Raw genomic sequence first — 20,931 nt, 5'->3', positions numbered from 1 at the left:
ATATTTGGGGTGGACACTTAAAATGGGATACCCTGTATATATATATATATATATGCAAAATATATATGCAAACTCATTAATAATTATAATATTAATTATAATATTATATAAAATAATAGTTAATTAAAGAATACATTGATAATGTGGGGATATCAGGCAGGTATAAAATACATTTTTTTTTGGTTACGCAGGGAAATCCATCATGGATACCCTCGGCCCTTGGGGGGGGCGGCCGAGGGTTATGTCGGACTCCTACCGACTAAAACCCCTGCGGGATGTCTACCTGTCGGGCCGCTGAGAGGGGAGTCAAGGGAACTACTCCCGTATACCCTTCCCAACTCCCCGGCCCTAGGGCTCCAAACCGGGAGCCCCTCGCCCCTGTACCTCGCCCCCCCTCTCCCCGTTCCGGGGAAATTAGTGGGAGGGCGAGGTTCCCGGCGGGTTGCCCCGCCGGTTGGCCTTCTGGCTTCTCCTGGGGAGAGAGGGGACATCCACCCTCCCTCCTTACCCCCCCCCCCTCCGTTTATCTGAGGGGGAGGATTTTGGGGGAGTGGTCCCAGCCCCAACTGGGGTGCCACTCCCCCCTGTCCTTATCTGTCCGACCGCTCGTGGGGGCAGGTAATCCCTCCCTACTTCGCCCCCCCCCCGCGGCCGGAGACGGGCCGGAAGCGGCCGAGGAGGTTCCTCGGCCGCCTCGGGCCCGTCTCCTCGCTAGCTCGGGTCTGCTGCCGATCCCCCCCCCCGGGGAGCGTCGACCTTGGCGTCGCCTTCTGCGACGCCTTCCCGGCCGACGCCCGCACTCGACGGTCTCCTTCCGAGACATTACTTCCCTGCTGAAGGAGACCGCCGCTGACCACGCCTCCTCGCTCGCGCACATAGCTTCCACTATGCGCGGGAGCGAGAGACCCCCTTGCGGCATCCCACCGCCCTGGCGAGGACACGGCGCTCCCCGGCCCATGCTGGGCACGCAGCCAGGGTGTGATGCGCCGTGTCCTCGAGCACAGGGCAGTAGTGGTATCGGGTGGTGGGCTCCTTCCTTATCCGGTGCAGGTACCTACCGAAGCATACATGCCCCGTCAGTACCAGGCAGGTATAAAATATATCGGTCCACTGCAGATCCTCTCCACTGGCAAAAACTGAGAATTTCGATCTTACATATGTATCTCGGAGGCCTTAAAAGCCCGTATAAACTTTGTCCATTCCAAAAATATTCGATATTTTACAGGTTTTATACATTTGACAAATTTGCGCGTCCGCCATTTTTAATTGAGGGCCTAATTTAAAAACAGGCTTGATACGATTGTAGAACAATTCATCGCGAATAAATTAAAAAAAAAACATGGAAATCGGTTAAAAATAATGCCGTCTAGCGTTTTTTGTCCACAAAAAGACCCATTTGTCCCACTGTACGACGGGTCTACTTGTGCGAGATGCATTTTTAACATTAAAATTACCGGAATCGACGAAACCAAAATCGCGCGTGATTGGCTGTGATAGTATCGGAACCATAAACACCATTCACAATTTCAGTCGCCTGGCTTGCATTTTCGCCTTTATCGAAGCAAAATTGTAAAATATACTGAATTTTCTCTGTTGACGTACATCTTTTACGTGCTATAACTCACAACTTAATCGACAAATCACAAAACCGTTAAAGAAGTTTTTTTAGTACGGAATGTCACTTTTCCAACGAGTATAAATATTAACCTATGCGATTAATACATCACGTGATATATATTACTAAAGCCATCTAGCAGAAAAATAATAGATTTCTTTTTCCCCAACCTAATATTAAGGGGTTTCGATACTTTTTGTATACTCTGTATATACATATATAGGGTGCCCCATTTTAAAGGACTCACTCAAATATTTCGTAAATACTGCGTTAAATCGATAAATGCTTGAGGCAAAAGTTGTTTAGCTTGAAGGGGTACATAGGACAGTAATAGCATTTTGTTTATAGATGGCTCCATTTTCAAGATATATTCTGATTATCAATTTTCTTAACCCATTAATGCCCAAAAGTTCTAAAATATTAGCCTTACTTTAAAACTGTATTTTATGTAGAGAAACATATTATATAAGGTTGAAATAGCATTTCCTTATGTTTTCGGGATCGTTCTACAAGATTCCGGCATCAGAATTCATTTAGATTCACAATAAAATCCAATATGGTAAAATTTTTGGAAGAAAGTCGTGAAAAATCGACAATTTTATTTTTTATAAGCTTGATTTCATATCAAAAACTTTACTTTGATACATATACAAGTGTCACATCTTATCTAAAAAATGTTGAACTTTCAAGGTATTCAAGGTACATTGGTGAAAATGTGAATTCAAGATGGCTGCCTCAAAATGACGGTTTGAGCGAAAAAAACTTAAAAAATAATGTATTTTTAGAATAACTTCGCAAAATCCTAGTATTTAGCATCAATTTAATATCCAGGGTATTGATTTTAGGATATTTGCTGACAACTAATTCATATTAGAGAATTTCAAAATGGCGGATCCAAGATGGCAACTAAAAGACACGAATAATCATGAAAATTTCCAGATTTTCATGAATTTTCTTCTATTATTTTCATATTCATGAATTATTTTCGAGACGTACACACGCACATATACAGGGTGGGTAATTATAAACTTACAAATTTTATAAGAAACTTACAAACTTTATAAAAAACATGAAAAATATCGAGATAAGTGCAACGGACGGAAAAAAATAGAAAACGACTACGTAAAGTTTTGAGAAAAATTGCTAAATAAATGAGCGAATAAACGCTCATTGGGCATGCGTTGTGGGCATCGCAGGCATGCTACTCCGCACTGCTTGGGTCGGATTGGCAGGCAACAACAGCGGACCGACGCGCGCCGTTGTTGCCTGTCAATCCGGTCCAAGCTGTGTGGAGTAGCAGGCCCGCGATGTCTGACCACTGCATATTTATTCGCTCATTTATTTAATAATTTTTCTCAAAACTTTACGTAGAAGATTTCTATTTTTTCACGTTCGTTGTACTCATCTCGATGTTTTTTATATTTTCTATAAAGTTTGTAAGTTTATAATTGCCCATTCTGTATATGGGCGTGTGTACGTCTCGAAAATAATTCATGAATATGAAAATATTAAATAATAGAAAAAAATTCATGAAAATCTGAAAATTTTCCCGATTATTCGTGCTTTTTACTCGCCATCTTGGATCCGCCATTTTGAAATTCTCTAATATGAATTAGTTGTCAGCAAATATCCTAAAATCAGTACCCTGGATAGTAAATTGATGCTAAATACTAGGATTTTGCGAAGTTATTCTAAAAATACATTATTTTTTAAGTTTTTTTCGCTCAAACCGTCATTTTGAGGCAGCCGTCTTGAATTCACATTTTCACCAATGCATACCTTGAAAGTTCAACATTTTTTAGACAAGATGTGACACTTGTATCTGTATCAAAGTAATATTTTTATATGAAATCAAGCTTATAAAAAATAAAATTGTCGATTTTTCACGACTTTTTTCCAAAAATTCCACCAAAATTTATTAAATTAATAAAAGTTAGGGCACTATTATAGTAGTATATTCTTGATAGTAAATAAAGAAAAAAGGTTAATACTATTTTTTTTCGACGAATTATTAGCGAGATATCGCAAGGTAAATGTGGGAAATGTTACTAAGTTTTCCTTAAATATCTCAAAATATATTAAGCAAATAAAAAATGTTTCAGACAAAAGTTGTTTAAATTAATTGGTAGAAAAAAGTGATATAATAAAAAGCTGTGATTTCTATTAATGAAAATTGATAATCAGTGAATATCTCGAAAGTGGTGCCATCTATAAACAAACTGCTATCGCTGTCCTATGTCCCCGTTCAAGCTAAACAACTTTTGTCTTAAGCATTTTTCGATTTAACGCAGTGTTTCTGAGATGTTTGAGTGGATCCTTTAAAACGAGACACCCTGACACAGGATGTCCCATTTTAATGTCCCACCCCAAAAAACTCTTCAGTATTGAGATTTCAAGGAAAATGATCTCAATAAAAGTTGTCGGAATTTAAGTAAGCTACCTTATGATGACCTTGACTTTAACATTGACCTCTATTTTCAAGGTCATTTGAAGGTCAACTTTTTTTTGGTGACGCAGGGGAAATCTATCATGGATACCCCCGACCCCTTTGGGGGGGTTGGGGGTTGTGTCAGACTCTTACTGACTAAAACCCCTGCGGGATGCCTACCTGTCGGACCGAGTGGAGAAGAGTCAGGGGAACTACTTCCATATTCCCTCCCCAACCCCTCGGCCCCAGAGCTCGTTGCCGAGCCCCCCGCCATCCTTTACCGCGCCCTGTTCCGCAAAGGGAATCCAGGGCGCGGTCTAGGACCGACCGGTTGGCCTTCTGGTGTCGCCTATGGGGTGAGGGGGCATCCGCCCTCACCCCTTACCCCCCTCCCCTAAAGTCGGGGAGGTGGGGTTTTTGGGAGAGTGGGCCCTTTTTTTTTTTGACGAGGAGGAAATCCATCATGGATACCCTGACTCTCGGGGAAGGGCTAGGGTTATGCCGGACTCCTACCGGCTAAAACCTCCTCGGGTGGTGCTGCGAAGGGACTGACCTCGGGGCCCCGGAGCACGGTAACTGCTTATCGGGGCCCCGAGTCCAGGCATATGCCTTCTGTCCCTGAGGGCCGGGGTGGGGGAGGGGGCAAGCCAACCCAAGGGCTCGCTTCGACCACCGCTCCCCTTTCCCGTCCCTCACGCCTCATCTCTTCGGTCAGGAAGGGGGAAGCCGGCCGAAGCCCGCTTCGACCACTGTTCCTGACCAGATGAGGCGCCGCCAGTACATGTTGTGTGACTGACCCACCGTATCAGCCAGCCACCATACGTTTGGAGGGCTGGTTCGGGCACCGGGAGCCCCCACCCGGTGCCCCATCCTCCCGCCCGGCGGTTACGGGGGGAAGAAACTCCCCTAGCCGCCGGGCTCTTCCCACCTCCGCGGAGGAATGGAATGGGGGGTCCTAGCGACCCCCCTCCCGCATATCCGAATTACTTCGGATTGGCCTAAGCCGGGCCCTCCATCCGCTCCATCTCTCTCCCGTTGCTGCCGTAAGAGGGGCAGCAGGGGGTGGCGGTGGTAGTGTCCCCGCCATCGTCACCACGGGGGAGGGCGGTCAGCAACGCTGCCGCCATCATCAGGGGGGTCAGTCGTTGTAATACCACCATCGCCACACCCCTGTTTCCATCTGTCCTTTGCCTTTGGACTTTGTTGGGGGCATTAAGTCCCTCATGAGTCCTTCCCACTGGTACCGGAGGGGGAGCAGAAGGGGGAGTGGGGGGAGGAGGTGGTGGAGCCACCATCCTCCTAACGGCCTCCTCCTCAGAGGAGTCCGCGTCCCCCTCTCTGCTTCTGCTCCTCACTCCCCTCCATGCTCGTTGCCTCTCTCTCCTCTTTCTCTTTCTCCCTCGCCCTTCCGCCCTGCGGCGGACCTCCTCAGCCTCCTCCTTCTGCGTTATTATCGATTCACAGAAGGAAGAGAACACATTCCACTTCTTCTCACTCCCCACTATGGCCCCGACTATTGTGGGGAGCGAGAGGTCATTACCCAGTTCTCTGGTCACGACTCCGCGCTGCTCGCTCCAGGCGGGGCAATCCTGGAGCGTATGTTGCGCGGAGTCGTGATCGTTGTCACAGTGGTGGCAGCACGTTGTGCGCTCATTTCCGATTCGGCACAGGTACTCACCGAAACATCCGTGTCCGGTGAGCACCTGTGCCATCCTGAGCGACAGGGTCCCGAATGCCCTGCCCACTCTTGCAGGCAGGGCTGGATGGCCTCGACTGTCCTCCTCCCGTATCTGGCATTCGCCAGAATCCTTTGCCATTTCTGGAGGAGAACTAGTCGAGCCTGGTGCTTCATCTTCCTCAGTGCTCCGGCGAGCGATTCTCCCGCTCCCTTGCTTGCAGGAGCTCCCGCTTCCTGACATGTATGACATACATGTGTCTGTATGTCAGCGCGAGGAGCTCCAGGGGGGCATGCTGGCCAGAGCCTCCGCCGCTACGTAGGAGACCGTACGGTAGCATCTAACGACCCTGACCGCCAGCGTCCTGTGCACATTGCGCAGTTGCGCCTGCATCGGATGACTGACGGCCAGGGCCTCCGCCCATACGGGCGCTCCGTACAACGCCACGGAATTTAGCACTCCTGCGTGTAGGCGGCGGGCCTTTCCGTCCGGTCCCCAGACATTGGGTATAAGTCTGCCCAATCTATTAGACACTGCTCTTAGTCGGGGGACCAGACGATTGATATGCCCCCTGAAGCACCAGGTTCCGTCCAAAATGAGGGCCAGATAATTCATCTGGGCCTTTATCAGGACCCTGGTCGTTCCCACCTTTATCTGAGCCTGGGGTGGCTTTCTACCCTTGTCGTGGAAGAAGATCGCCTCGGTTTTCTTCTCCGTCACCACCAGGCCCAGATTACGAATGGCGCGCACAACGCCTGCCACCGCTTGGTTGGCCGTCACCACGGCTTCCCCCCAGTCTTTCCCCCCGGCCAAGATGAGAGTGTCATCTGCGTAGCAGATAATGCTACAGTCGGGGGGGGAGGGCTACTCGGAGGACTAAGTTGTATCCGAGGTTCCACAGTAGCGGGCCCAACACTGAGCCCTGTGGAACCCCGCAACTCATCCCCCTCTCGCGTACCTTGCCGTCGGCGTCCATCCAACTTAGAAGCCGACCCCGGAAGTAATCCTCCACGACGGCCGTGAGGTAGGGTGGGAAGCAGAAATACTTCTGCATGGCTTTCACCACCTCACCCCAGGGCAGGGTGTTGAATGCGTTGGCGATATCCAAGGATACCGCCACCGCCACCCTGCCCTCCATCACTATGGCCTCCGAGAGGGCTTTCAGATATAATATAGCATCCACTGTGGATCTGCCCTCTCGGAAGCCGTATTTGCCGTCGTGAAGACTCGGTCCCTTCCGGGACATATGCTCCGTGAGGCGGGCAGCTATAACACGCTCGAAGAGCTTGCCCGCCTCATCCAGGAGGCATATGGGCCGGTACGCGGAGGGGGAGTCCTCCGGTTTGCCCTCTTTTCGGAGGAGGACCACATTGGCCTTCCCCCAGACTGGGGGGAACCTACCTTTCCTTAGTGCCTGTGAGAACAGGTCCGCAAATCTTTGGTTCATGAACCCCGAGGCTAGGGTAAAAACCCGGCCGGGAATACCATACGGTCCCGGAGCCTTACGGCTCTTGACCTTTTTGATAGCCCCGGCCACCTCCTCCTCTGTGACCCCCGGCACCTCCCCCTGTTGATCAGGGGTGGGAGCAATATACGGGCCAATGGGGTCTTCTCTCCCACCGGGAAGAGTGACCCCATGACCCGCTCCAGGAACCGGAGGTCAAGCGTCACCGTCAACGGGGGCGTCCATGGCTTGAGTTTTTGCATAACTATCCTGTATGGACGCCCCCACGGATCCGCATCCAGTGAGAGGAGGAGGGTGTCCCACCCTTTTCCTCTGGCCGCCCCTATGGCCTCTCTCAGGGCCTTTGCTGCTATGCAGAAGTCTTTCCGGGCGGCCAAAACAGCCTCGAGGGTCCGAACCCGGGTCATTCCTGACCCGCCTGAAGGCCCTCCTGAGGTGGACCGACTCACGCTTCAGGTCTGCGATTTGGTCGGTCCACCACCAGGCGGACCTTTTTGGGCAGGACCTGACCCTGGGCATGGAGGCATCGCACGCCTGTGCGAGTATGCTCATTACCTCCATGACCTCAGAGTCAAGGTCCTGCCCTTCCCTCCATTGTGGCCAGGTGGAGCCCTCTAGGGAGATTTCCAGGGCCTCCCTATCCAATTAGGCTAAGGCCCATCTCCCTGGTCGGGGTTCATCTTTTTGATCCTTTTTACTGGGCCGCAGGCTATTGGGGGTGACGGACAGCTCCATCTCTATCAGGAGATGGTCCAACAACGTCTCCAGTTCGTCCGTCACCCTCCAGGTCTGCACCCTTCCCAGGGCCGCAGGGGTTGCCCACGATAAATCAATAATTGATTCCCCCTGCGACCCCACGAATGTGGACTTCTTGCCCTTGTTTAAAAGGTGCAGACCCAGGCCCGCGGCCCAGTTTTCGACCTCCTCCCCCCGCCCGTCACCCCGCCGGGAACCCCACAGTTCCGACTTCGCATTGAAGTCCCCGGCGACGATGACGGGCTCTGGGAGGTACCTTTTGATGGTCCCTCCCATATCTTGTACCCTGGATCTAAATGTAAACAGATTCAGGCTCTTTGCTGGGGGGAGGTATACCCCGACCACAGTGATAACGCCCCACCTGGCTACAACAAAACCTTTCCCGCTATCCAAAAAAGTAGCGGGAGGTGAGTTTTCACTCGCCCTCCATACTACCGCGACAGAGCCCAACTTATCTCCGAACCACCTAGGGTGGTTCTTTGGGACATGGTTGGGCTCTGCCGCTATGCCCAAACCTGCATCGCGCTCTGTCATTGTATGCTCAAACAAAGGCTGAGCCTGACGAGCGCGGTGCAGGTTCGATTGAAGCAGTCGGGTGGCCATTATTCAACTGTTGGGTTGACAATTACCTTCCCACCCGGCTGCTCCCTTTCGTCACTCTCGTTTTCTTCTTTTGGGCGAGGACGCTTCTCTCCTCTTCTGTCCACGTCCATCTCCTCCACCTTTTCCAACTTGTCTTCAGAGGGGACGATTGGGCATGCTGAAGAAGATGGGGTTACCATCCCCTTTACTACACCCTTCTCCTGCCTTTTTTTCTCCGCTTTCTCTTCTAGGAGAGCAGGGGGCGTGGGTGGCCTCGGTGCGGAAGTCTGCCCCATCTCCTCCTGCTTCCCCTTAGTCTTCTTTTCTTAGGGGAGTGACATGCAGGTCCCCCCATCCTGTGACCCGCTGAGATCCCTGCCTCTGCGCAAATTTGACACCTTACTCTCTTTTCGCAATCGCGAGCCAGGTGTCCATATTCTCCGCATCTATAACAGTTTCCTCTCCGACTTGTTTCATTTGTGCAGTTGTATTGCACGTGTCCTTTCTCCATGCATCTGTAACATTGCATCGGTCTTGCCATCAGCAACTCCACTTTTACCTGCGTCCATCCTATAGCGATGACTCCTTTTTCGGCAGCTTTCTTTGCCGCTAAAAGGGGGCATTGCATCCATAAGGATCGAACCCCTCCTTGTGTGGTTCTTATTTTCCCTGCCTTTGTGTCTGCTATTTCGCATTCACCAATCTCTGCTATTTTCCTTCTAGCTTCTTCTTCGTCTGTTGAGATCTCCAGTCCCCTTAGACGAATTTCTCCCATTTTCTGGGGGCGATTTATCTTTGCCTTATCAGCCAGAACATCCCTCAGTTTTTCTGCCAATGTATCGGCATTGGCTCCCCTGTCCTCCCCTGGTATCTCCAGAATCAGTGCACCTGTTGCACCAATTCGGGTTTTAATTTTTAGGATCCCCAGGTCGTCAAGATCAATTTTTCTTTTTGCCTCCGCCAGGAGTTTTCTGTACTGCCCCTTGTCAGCGGTGATTGATACCGCGGCAGTACTGGGAATCTTCCTTTTTATTTTAGCTCCTCCTACTCCATTGTTGATTCCTTTTCTTGCCTCTTTCTTGATCCTCCTTTCCTGTTCTTCCTTCTTTTCTGCTCTTTTCCCCCTCCTTCCAACTACTTGGGCCCAAGTTTCCTGGGTGGTTGACATATCCGTTTCCTGTTCTGTCATTTTCATAGTCGGGTGTTCAGTCCTCTGAGGTAGCGGTGTCTGCATTTCTGCTGACCTATTCTTACTCCCCAGAGCTTGTTTTGTTGACTGATCCCTTGTTATTTTTCCACTCCCTTTCTTTTTCTTCTTTCCTTTGCTTGGATTTCCTTCCGGCCCCCGTTTTGGTGGTATGTTATCTTGTCTTGCATATTCATTCATGGCTTTAAGTACCATGGCGGTGATTTTTCCTTCCAAGTTCTCCTCTTCCCTTCTTTCCGGTCTTTCTTTTCTTTCTAGCCTCGCTTTTGTATTAAGGATAATGTTTTCCTCAATTTTGGGGCCCTCTTTCTTTTCTTTTGCGACCCTGTTTTCTTCCTTAATGGGGTGTATTTTATTAGTCCTTATGAGGCCCTTTTGGACTTCAATTACCCCTATTGTCTTTTCCTCTTCTTCTTCTAGATCTGCCAATGGGGGCGAGATCCTTCCTCTTGCATAACTTTCTCCTATTTCCATTTCCTCAACATTGGTTGGAGGCGGGGGGATCACCGCTGCAGGCAGCGGTGTCCCCCTTAAACTCCAACCACTGTTTCCTTGGTACTCCGGAGGCGGGGAGGACACCATCGTTGTCGGCGGTGCTTCCCTTATACTTCGTAGAGTACATCTCATTTCCTCCATTTCTTTCCTCATTTCCTCCATTTCAGTTTTTAATTTTTTGTTTTCATTTTTCAGCTCCTCTATTATGTCCAGGTATTCTCCCCTCTTTTCACTGGCTATTTTCTTAGACATTATGTTTGCCCCTGCTGTTATTGCAGCAGATGCATCCCTGAGCGTTTTGACATGTGTCCCCTTTAAGTTCTTAGATTTTACAGAGAACCCTAAGATCTTCATTGATGCTTCCAACACCGATGCAGTTACATCTCTGAAGGGGGCTTCCTCCCAGTGCTCCGTTAATCTCGCAAGTTCTGCTTTATACTTGCGATCTTGTGAGCAGTCCCGGAATTCTTCGGATGGATTTTGCAAGGCCTTCATGAGCTTATCCTCTTTTACCTTTTCCAGGTATATTTCTCTTTTTGCCATGAATTCCTTTTTCTTCCTATACTCTCCTGTCGTTTCCCTCCTTCCTCTTCCACGAGTTACTTTTTTAAGAAAAGTTCCTCGTCCGTTTCCCCGTTTTCTTTTCTGGGAATATCCCATTTCCCTTCCTTTTCTACCTTCTTTTCTTGCTGTCCATCCGTTGATCCATAATCTGATGAGGACCCATCTCTCTCCATGGAGGATCTTGATCGTGATCTTGATCTTGGATCATCTGCTCCTTTGTCGCGCTGAGACCTGGCGCTTCGGAGGCCTTCCCTTCTGACCACCCGGCTGATGCCAGGCTGGTCTTCTGAGGCAACATTCGTTGCCTTCACTTTCCTGAAGCTACGGAGAGCTACCACCTTGCTCATATCCTTTTTCGATGCCTGGGTCGTCTTAATGTATTCCGTGTCCGATGGGTCCATGTATGAAGAAGAAGAATCAGTAGTCATTTTTGGTTTCAAACCCACAACCCTGCACGGTTCCGATGCCCGGGCATGCCTGCGTTCCCCCGGGAAGGGGGAGCCTCCGAGTTCCCCCAGAGGAGCACCATATGGCTCGGGCCGACGGAATGTTACATCGTCGGCACTGGCCTCCCGCCCCCTACACGCGCCCTGACCACCATTTCTGGTGGCCAGACCGCTTTCGGGGGTCCCGCACCTCCGACAATGCGGGTACCGTGCAGAGCGCCGCCACGCGGGGGGCTCCATGGAAGGAGGTAGTTCACTGGTGTCGTACCCCATCGGGAACGCCTCCCCCATGGCAGCCAGTGTGCTCGTGCCGCCCGAGGGTCCGCTTTAGGGTGATGCGATCGCATTCTCTCGGGCACAGCACATAGGGGCTCCGGCCCTGCCTCGGAATACGTCCGAGCGGCCCGGAGCACCCCTCCACCCCCCGGGTACCGTGAGGGGTTCCAAACCCTAACGGTGTGCAGACCCGGGTGTGGGTATCTCCCTCCGCCCGGCCGTGGCCGGGACGGATGAGGGAGAGGATCACTCCCTTTGGCTGCCGGAGCACCGGCGTGCAATGCCTCCAGGAGTGAGTCCTCTAGATGGCGCATGAGGGTGTCCCGACCCCGACCTCGGAATATGTCCGAGCGGTCCGGAACACCCCTCCATCCCCCAGGTACCATGGGGCAAGCCCCATGGTGTGCAGACCCGGGTGTGGGTTCCTCTGTCCGTCCGGCCGAAGCCAGACGGGTGAGGGAAGTCGGGGAGATCCACTCTCTACGAAGGTGGAGTCCTCTCCTCTCATCACCCTAGGGTGCCCCGACCCCGACCTCGGAATAAGTCCGAGCGGCCCGGGACACCCCTCCACCCCCCAGGTACCATGGGAATTATCCCATGGTGTGCAGACCCGGGTGTGGGATCCTCCATCCGCACAGTCAAGACTGTGACAGATGAGGGGAGGAGGTCCTCTCTCCCTTCGGCTGCCGGAACACCGGCGTGCAATGCCTCAGAGAGAGGGGTCCTCCTAGGACGTCTCAAAGGTACTCCGACCCCGACCTCGGAAACGTACGAGCGGCTCGAAATAACCCGCTACCCAGGCTCATGGGGGGAGGATCCCCATGGGGTGGAGCCCTGAGTGCGGGTACGTCCCTCCCGGTCTAACCATAACTGTCCAACCGAGGTAGGAGGAAAGGGTTCTCTCTCTTCGGCTGCCGGAGCACCGGCGTGCAATGCCTCGGAGAGAGAGGTCCCCTACCTAGAGCGGATGTAGAGGAGGCCATCCCTGTCGGCTGCCGGAGCACCGGCGTGCAATGTCTTCAGGGATGGTGATCTCCTCCCACCCGCTCTGTGACCGTTCTGGTCAAGAACCAGTCTGGCCACTCAGCCCGGTCAGGTGCTCTTGGTCCAGTCCCTCAGTACAGACCACTCCGGCATGGTACAACCTGCCAGGGGCCGAAACCCCCGCCGGCACAGCTCTGTACATTATTGGGACCTTCAAGCCTCCCCACCACGTCAAGGTGGCACCCACGGGAAGGGGGGGAGTGGGCCCGCCCCAAAACGGGCACCATTCCCCGAATAACTTTTGTCCAAAACAATTTTTTATTTGTCTAATATTTTTTGAGATATTTGAGGAAAACGTGATTTTTCAATACTTAACTTACGATATTTCGCTAATTATACAGGTCTGCATGATTTTGCGTTTTGAATTTCAATGGTCATTTCCTACGTAATTTTGTCCACTGAACACGAATCCGGTCTTAGAATTTTTCTATCACATCAGGTTTTAGAGATAATTAGGTTTAAATAGCTAAAAAATGCTGTTTTTCACAATATTCAACCGATTACACAGGTCTGTATGATTTTGTGTTTTGTTGTGGATGTCAAAGGTCATTTCCTACGTAATTTTGTCCGCTGAATACGAATCTGGCCTTAGAATTTTTCTATCATGTCAGGTTTTCGAGATAATTATAACTTAAAAATTAAAAAAATTAAAACCAATAAAATGAAAGAAAATATAATACTTTATTGTACATAGTAAGACAAAAATGAAAATAAAAAGATAGGATTCTTTGGGAGTTATTTTTATAATATTATACACCAACTAACATCATTGTTAACATGATGAAAATTTTTTAGGAAATTATGACAATAGGCTTTTGATAATTCTGAACTACTTGCGTAATTAACACTATTTCACTGATAAGAACTTCACAGAACTGACGTGAAATTAATGCAGTATTATGTTTGTAACACTATGCTGCAATAATAACTTCATATATCCTGTTCCTCTTTATTATAACATATCATTTAAAGTGTGTAGAGTATTAACATATTTCATTTGTTCTCTTTAATACATACATATTTTTTTAATAAAATGTCTTCGCGAAAATGTAAAACCGATCCTGATAAATTTTGCTACATCTGTAGTGAATACGTTTCACAAAAACAAAAAGTTCCTATAACTCAAAATATCAAAACATGTTATTTTCAATATTTTAATATTGAAATAAAAAATCTTCCATAAACCATGGGTTCCTCATACAATTTGTATAACTTGCTATCAAGGATTGAGATATTGGTTGAAAGGAAAACGAAGTGGCATGCGATTTGGTATTCCAATGATTTGGCGTGAACCAACTGATCATATAACTAGCTGTTACTTTTGCTCATGCCAAATCATAAGCTATAATGCTCGCAATAAGAAAAACATCTCTTATACAACACTTTCATGCGCTACAAGATCTGTTTTTCATGGACTTGATATTCCTATTCTTTCTCTACTAATGAACCCTTCTTTACCATCTTTAGACAACGACAATCCTGTTGATGAAAACAATGTAGATTTTGAAACTTATGAAATCGATCCGCTTGATGACAATAGTCCAAAGCTTTTCAATTAGTCTGCTTTAAATGATCTTGTAAGAGATTTAGGTCTATTTAAAGAAAGTGTAGAGTTACTGGGATCCAGATTGAAAGAAAGACATTTGTTAGAATCAGAAACAACGTTTCCTTGGTACAGACATCGTGAAAAGGAATTTATTCCTTTTTTTTTCTATGGTAGATTCATTAGTTTTCTGCAACAATATACTAGGGCGGTCCGATAAGTACTTAGCCTCACCGCCCGATGGCGCCACTATCGCAAGAGAAATTTACTATCGTGTAGTACATTCTCGTAGACGGCTACTGTCGAAATTTCAGCCGAATCGGATTCGTAGTTTTGTTTTGACCGCGTGTGGAAGCAGGCGTGTCGGCGGATTTTAGAAAAATGGAAAAAGAGCAATATCGGTCGGTGATTCGATTCTTGTTTTTGGAAGGGAAATCGCGCAGTGAAATGAAAGAGCGCTTGGATGCTGTGTACGGTGACTCTTCTCCTTCGATGGCGACCGTCAAAAATTGGTTTAACGAGTTTCAACGTGGTCGCACGTCGGTTTTTGATGAGCCACGCCCAGGTCTCCCGAAAACGGCTACCACGGAGGATAACATGACAAAAATCCACGATCTCGTATTGGCAAACCGCCGATTGAAGGTGCGCGAGATAGCTGAGACAGTAGGCATCTCAAAAGACCGCGTGGGTCATATCCTGCATGAAATTTTGGGCATAAGAAAGCTGTCGGCGCGATGGGTGCCGCGTTTGCTCACTCCGGACAACAAGCGCAACCGTGAGACCACTTCAGAGCAGTGTTTGACGCTGTTTAAGTGCAATCCGAAGGAGTTTCTGCGTCGTTTCGTGACCGTCGACGAAACATGGATCCACTGGTACACACCAGAGACCAAGGAACAGTCGAAACAGTGGACTTCACCCGGCGAACGTGCTCCGAAGAAGGACGAAGAAGGGCGAAGACTGTCCTATCGGCTGGAAAGGTGATGGCCACCGTTTTCTGGGATTCACAAGATGTGATCTACATCGACTACCTGGAGAAGGGCAAAACGGTCACAGGGCTGTACTATACCGAATTATTGGGCCGATTCGACGCCGAATTGCAGAAAAAACGGCCCCATTTGGCGAAGAAAAAAGTGCTCTTCCACCATGATAACGCACCGGCTCACACCTCCGCCCTCGCCACGGTCAAATTGGTCGAATTGGGCTACGAACTGCTGCCCCATCCACCGTATTCTCCAGATTTGGCCCCGTGCGACTTCTTTCTGTTTCCAAACTTGAAAAAGTCACTCGCCGGGCAGAAATTTGAGTCGAATGAGGAGGTCATCGCCGCCACGGAGGCCTACTTTGCAGACCTCGAGGAAACGTATTTTTCAGACGGGTTAAAGAAGTTGGAGCATCGCTGGGTCAAGTGTATCGAGCTAAAAGGAGACTATGTTGAGAAATAAATCGCCACTTTTCCAAAATTTTCGTTTTTCTTTTGTAGGCTAAGTACTTATCGGACCACCCTCGTATCTGACTTGATGTATTTTTTGGGATTAAAGTCTTATAATGCTAATGAATGGAGACTTTCCATTGATTCCTCAAGACAAAGCTGTTCTCCTTTACAATGGGAGAATATATGCTGCGACGCGATTATCGCTCGCCGTCGGCAAACTGCCGTCGGTCCGCGCGTCTCGGCCAACCTAGCTCTCACAAAATCAGTTGGGCGCCAGGTGCAGCGGGCTGCACCGTTCACCAACGCTACGCGACACCTCACCAAAGGGCCGAGACACGCGAAGTCGACGGGACCGGTAGCCCTTCGATATTTAAGTCGGTAGACGGGAAGGGTTCGTTGGAAGTCGGGAACGACCGGGAAAACACAAAAATAACGAGGCGCGTTTCGACTATCTTTAGCTTTATTATTTCGGGAATCGGAACGGTCCGACCCCCTCGATACGATACACTCCGCTTGGGCTCTCGCGAATTCGAGATTGCCCGCTACGCCGATAACTTTGACGAGACTTTTTACTCTCACGACACCGAAACGATAATGCAGGTGGAAGGTCTTACACAATCGGGAACCTCCCGGCGACGTGGTCCTCCTCTCGTCTCCCTCTCACGCTCGCTCTGGCACACGCTGCCACTGACGTCTCCTCCGCTTGCTGACGCCAAAAACTTCACACTAAATCCCTCGCTTGTATTTCCCTTTTTCGGTAGCCGATCTCTCTCCGGTACGATATGGAAGCAGGTCGGCGATATTCGAGAGCGACAATAGGAGTCTCCTCTTTTTATCTCCTTCTCCCCTGACAGACTTTCTTGTCCGTTGGTGTTGTCTCGTGCTACCCGTCTCTCCCCGTTCCTCGGTAAATCTCCCTATACGGGAATCCTTCCGCGGATCTTTGTTTTTCGATCCGCGGGACGGGTGCTCGGTCTCACTCTCTTGCTCACTCTCTCTCTCTCTTGCTCACACTCGCCCGATCTCAGTGTTCAGGCTGGCTTTGTTTAGCCGGCGTTCATGCGCCAAGCACGGGAACGCCGACCGTTCAGCGCGTATCCTTGCAGGCCTGTGGACAACGGAAGCGACAGCGAGAACCTTTCACGACGATACGAAACCGATACTAGCATTATTAAAGGAGTGCATTCACCTGGGGTGGCGGTCTTGCCGAGGGGGTGTCATCCTCTTCCTTCCTCCACCGATCCCTCCTCTCCTGATGTGCGGCGCAGGAGGTCCAGGGGCACAGAGCTCGGGGACGCGGGACCGTTCCACCTGCGCGCTCCGACTACTAACACTAATTATTACGGGGGAGAGCGCAAGGCGACACCCCCCCCCCCCCGAGAGCCTCGCCTAGGGGCCGAAAGGTCGGCCTGTGACGGGCGCCTTTCCGGCTGCCACGTCACAATGCATCTATTCACTCAGTTAATTTAAAAGAAACTTATGAAAACTTAAAAACACTGTTGGGATATATTAACTATGAACAACACAATTGGTTAATTTGCGATGATTTGAAAATTTTATGTATGCTTCTAGGACAGCAATAAGGTTTCAATAAATTCCCATGTTTTCTTTGCGAATGGGATAGTAGAGAATGAAGAATGGGAGAGCCAGAGAACTTCATTGGACCGAAAAAATGGAAAGTAAGAAAAAGCTTGGAACCTGGCGTGAAAAATATAATAAATGAAACGTCAGTTGATCCTACTAAAATTTGGTTACCTACGTTGCACATAAAATTAGGTCTAATGAAGCAATTCGTGAAGGCCCTGCATAAGAAAGGAAATTATTTTAAATACCTCTGTACAAAGTTTCCTCATCTCAGTGATGCAAGGATTAAGGAAGGCATTTTGATTGGGCCTCAAATTATTGGATGTACAAATGAATAATCCAGATTATTTTAAGCAGTTATGAAATCAATTTTAAATTGAATAGATTTTCCCGCTCTTTTGTGATTATGCAATGTTGACACAGCTATTAAAAAGAACATATCAGATGTAGTAAATAGAAATCCATTATTTTTGCATGAAATTGAAGGCTTTAATTACCATAGTCAGAATGATCCGATTTAGAGCAAATATGCGCCGTTTTGTTCGATAACTTGTTGCCATTTTGAAGGTAATTTCATTATGCCTCTCTCATAGAAGCCCTCGTCTCTATTGGCAAAAAACAGTCGATTTTCACAAGCTTCTTTTGAAGCGAATTTTTCACCAGCAAAATTGTTCGCCATGGACAGGAACAGATGGTAATCACTTGGTGCCAGGTCCGGACTATAAGGTGGATGCATAAGAACCTCCCAACCAAGCTCCCGGAGCTTCTGGCGAGTCACTATCGATGTGTGTAGCCTGGCGTTGTCCTGATGGAACACAATTCCTCTCCTATTGGTCAAAGCTGGCCGCTTTTGGGCGATTGCTTCCTTCAGACGGTCCAATTGTTGACAGTACAGTTCCGAGTTAAGAGTTTTGCCGTAGGGGAGCAGCTGATAATAGATAATTCCCTGCCAGTCCCACCAAACACACAGCAAAACTTTCTTGGCCGTCAATCCTGGCTTGGCTACCGTTTCCGCCGGCTCACCGCGATTCGACCACGACCGTTTTCGCTTGACGTTGTCGTAAGTGATCCACTTTTCATCACCAGTGACCAACCGCTTCAGAAATGGGTCGATTTTGTTGCGATTCAGCAGCGATTCGCAGATGGAAATTCGGTCCATGAGGTTTTTTTTTGTTAACTCGTGTGGTACCCATACATCGAGCTTCTTTTTGTATCCAGCCTTATTCAAATGGTTCCAAACGGTTTTTTGTGCAATCTTTAGCTCTTGGGCAATCGAAACAGTGCTTACATGACGGTCGGACTCCACAATGTCCATGATTTTATCGATATCTTCGACAATTGGCCTTCCAGTGCGTGGTGCATCTTTGATATCGAAATTACCGGAACGGAATCGACGAAACCAAAATTGCGCGTGATTAGCTGTTACAGTATCAGGACCATAAACACTATTCACATTTTCAGCCGCCTGACTTGCGTTTTCGCCTTTATCGAAGAAAAACTATAAAATATAGCGTATTTTCTCTTTGCTAGTGTCCATCTTTGACGCGCGCTCAAATAAAACTGAGTCAACTAATCACAAAACTGTCACAAAAGTTTTTTTAGTACGAAATCTCATCTTTCTAACGCCATCTAGTGGAACCCGATCGGACTTATACAACGCGAGATACAGATAACTAAAGCCATCTATTGGAAAAATAATGGATTTCTTTTTACTACACCTAATATAATTTGGCGAAAAGCCCAACATAACCTTCAAAAGTATTCAGTTCAGTACTGTCGAAAATGGCAACAGATAAGGTGCATATCCGACACTGCATTCTTTACGAATTCCAACAAGGAAAAAATGCTGCAAGAGCGTGCGAATTGATTTGTTCCTTTCTCGGTGAAGGTGTTGTATCGTATGATGTGTTCACATTTTGGTTTAAGCGGTTTAAAAGTAGTAATTTCAGTCTAATCGACAAACAACGCCCTGGAGACCCTGCGAAGTGCGATAATGATGATTTGGAACAACTGCTCGCTGAGAATTCGGCACAAACACAAAAAGAGCTTGCAGAACAGTTGGGAGTTACGCAGCAAACGATTTCCAAACGCCTACATAAGATGGGAAAGATCCAGAAAGAAGGAAAATGGATTCCGCATGAACTCACTGAAACCAACAAAAATCAACGAGTGGCAGCGTGTCTTTCTCTTCTCAATAAGCAGCGTCGAAAGTCTTTCTTGTGGAAAATCGTTACGGGCGATGAGAAATGGATACTCTATGACAATTCGAAACGCAGAAAGTCATGGGTAAATTCCGGCGAATCATCAAAATCGGTCGCAAAACCCAATCGCTTCGGAAAGAAGGTTCTTCTCTACATTTGGTGGGATATCAAGGGCTTTATTATGAGTTGTTGGAACCGGGTGAAACAGTTACTGCGGACTGCTACCAGCGTCAATTAATCTGCTTGAGTCAAGAATTGGAACGAAAACGCTCGTATACTGGCAAAGGAGAACGTCCAGTGAAATTGTTGCATGACAACGCCAGGCCACACATTGCTTCCAATATAAAAGACATCATAATGAGTCTTGGCTGGGACGTTTTGCAGCACCCGGCGTGTTCACCAGACATTGCTCCATCCGATTATCACTTGTTCCGGTCGATGCAACACGCCTTGTCCGATATGCACTTCCAATCAGTGGATGAGATCCGAAAATGGCTTGACGACTTTATCGTGTCCAAAGACGTAACGTTTTACCGAGATGGAATTCATCAGCTGCCTGAAAGATGGCTTAAAGTTATAGCAAGTTATAGCTTAAAGAAAGCAACGGCGAATATTTTGATTGAACAATTTAATTTACTTTCTTTTAAAATAAACCTTGAATGTAGCTGAAGAAATTGGATTATTTTGTACATCTAATAGATTACTTACTAACGACGAGAAATTTGAAAAAAATAGTGACTTGTTTAGAAAGAGAAGTTTTGGTTTCATTGAATAAAGTGATTCTGGGTTTCTTGGGAAACAAAAAAGGTTCTAACTATGCAGAATCGGTGAGTGTGGGGTCTTGTATCCCTACAATTAAGTGATGAAGAGTACAGTCTTTTTACTATATAGGTTTCTTTATTTTATCTATGTACGCTATATACAAAATCGCTCGCAATAAGCGATGTGCGGCTCCGTTATTGTCACGCGGATTGGCCCGTTGCGTGGTGGCTCCGGCGTATCCTCCTTGCTGCTGTCTTCACTCCAATGTGGGGTATCCCCTGGAGGTGTTCTTGGTGATGTGCCTCTATGTACCCGGGCCGGAGAAGTCGTCTGCGTAGCGGCGTTTGCAACTTTACGTCCCCACAGGCTAGGTGGCAAACCTCGTAGTCTGGGGTAGGATTGTCGCCGCTTGAGACGTTGGTCTCCCGTGATAAGATAGTGCGCCGGTGGACGTGTGAGCGCTCGCTCCGGTAGGCTGATCGGTCGTTGTCTCCAGGTCCGAAGAGTGACCTCACTGCGTCGCTCTGGATAGTCTCCTCCGGGGCTAGCCAGTGTCTCTGTAGAGACGTGGCTACGCCGAGGCAATGCTGCGACGACGGTTGGCTCAGCGGCTACTACCGTTGTAGCGCAGGTCGCCGCTGCGGGCGCTTTGGCCGCTGTACGTTTTGCCGCCTCGGGGGCTCCGACTTTCGTTACTGCTGGACTGCCATGCGGGTGCTTAACCGATCGTTGCGGTTCTGTCGTACGCTGTGGTCCAGGTAACGGCGGTGCGGCGATTGACCGGGGTGACCACCCTGTAACAGCTTTGCGGAGTGGAGTGGCCGGCGGCAAAGGCCGGGTACGCTTCCGCAACAT

The 20,931-nt window shown here is 48.5% G+C and overlaps 2 protein-coding genes across 2 annotated transcripts; both read right to left on the bottom strand.

Annotated features, from left to right (window-relative positions):
* Positions 1-7,829: 7,829 nt before the first annotated feature.
* On the bottom strand, positions 7,830-10,767 carry LOC112588597 (calponin homology domain-containing protein DDB_G0272472-like). The gene is made up of 3 exons (XM_025298985.1): positions 8,991-10,767; positions 8,570-8,847; positions 7,830-8,498 (listed from the first exon to the last, which is right to left on the bottom strand). The coding sequence occupies exons 1-3, from the start codon at positions 10,765-10,767 to the stop codon at positions 7,830-7,832; spliced, it is 2,724 nt and encodes a 907-aa protein (XP_025154770.1).
* A 9,462-nt stretch (positions 10,768-20,229) lies between these two features.
* LOC105190484 (uncharacterized) lies at positions 20,230-20,931 on the bottom strand. The gene has a single exon (XM_011153248.1). The coding sequence runs from the start codon at positions 20,929-20,931 to the stop codon at positions 20,230-20,232; it is 702 nt and encodes a 233-aa protein (XP_011151550.1).

The sequence above is a fragment of the Harpegnathos saltator genome, unplaced genomic scaffold (assembly GCF_003227715.2).
Source record: "Harpegnathos saltator strain DR-91 unplaced genomic scaffold, Hsal_v8.6 scaffold25, whole genome shotgun sequence".
Taxonomy (NCBI): Eukaryota; Metazoa; Arthropoda; class Insecta; order Hymenoptera; family Formicidae; genus Harpegnathos; species Harpegnathos saltator.
Note: the sequence above shows the minus strand (reverse complement) of the source record. Positions and strands in the feature narration are given on the sequence as shown.

What these genes read in the sequence shown, in the direction of transcription:
- LOC105190484 (XM_011153248.1), bottom strand. Translation starts at nt 20,931, where the DNA reads ATGTTGCGGAAGCGTACCCGGCCTTTGCCGCCGGCCACTCCACTCCGC.
- LOC112588597 (XM_025298985.1), bottom strand. Translation starts at nt 10,767, where the DNA reads ATGGCAAAAAGAGAAATATACCTGGAAAAGGTAAAAGAGGATAAGCTC. An exon ending in CAACTGCACAAATGAAACAA is followed by an intron (nt 8,848 to 8,990) that starts GTCGGAGAGGAA and finishes CACTCCCCTAAG; the next exon opens with AAAAGAAGACTAAGGGGAAG. An exon ending in GGGAGCAGCCGGGTGGGAAG is followed by an intron (nt 8,499 to 8,569) that starts GTAATTGTCAAC and finishes CGCGCTCGTCAG; the next exon opens with GCTCAGCCTTTGTTTGAGCA.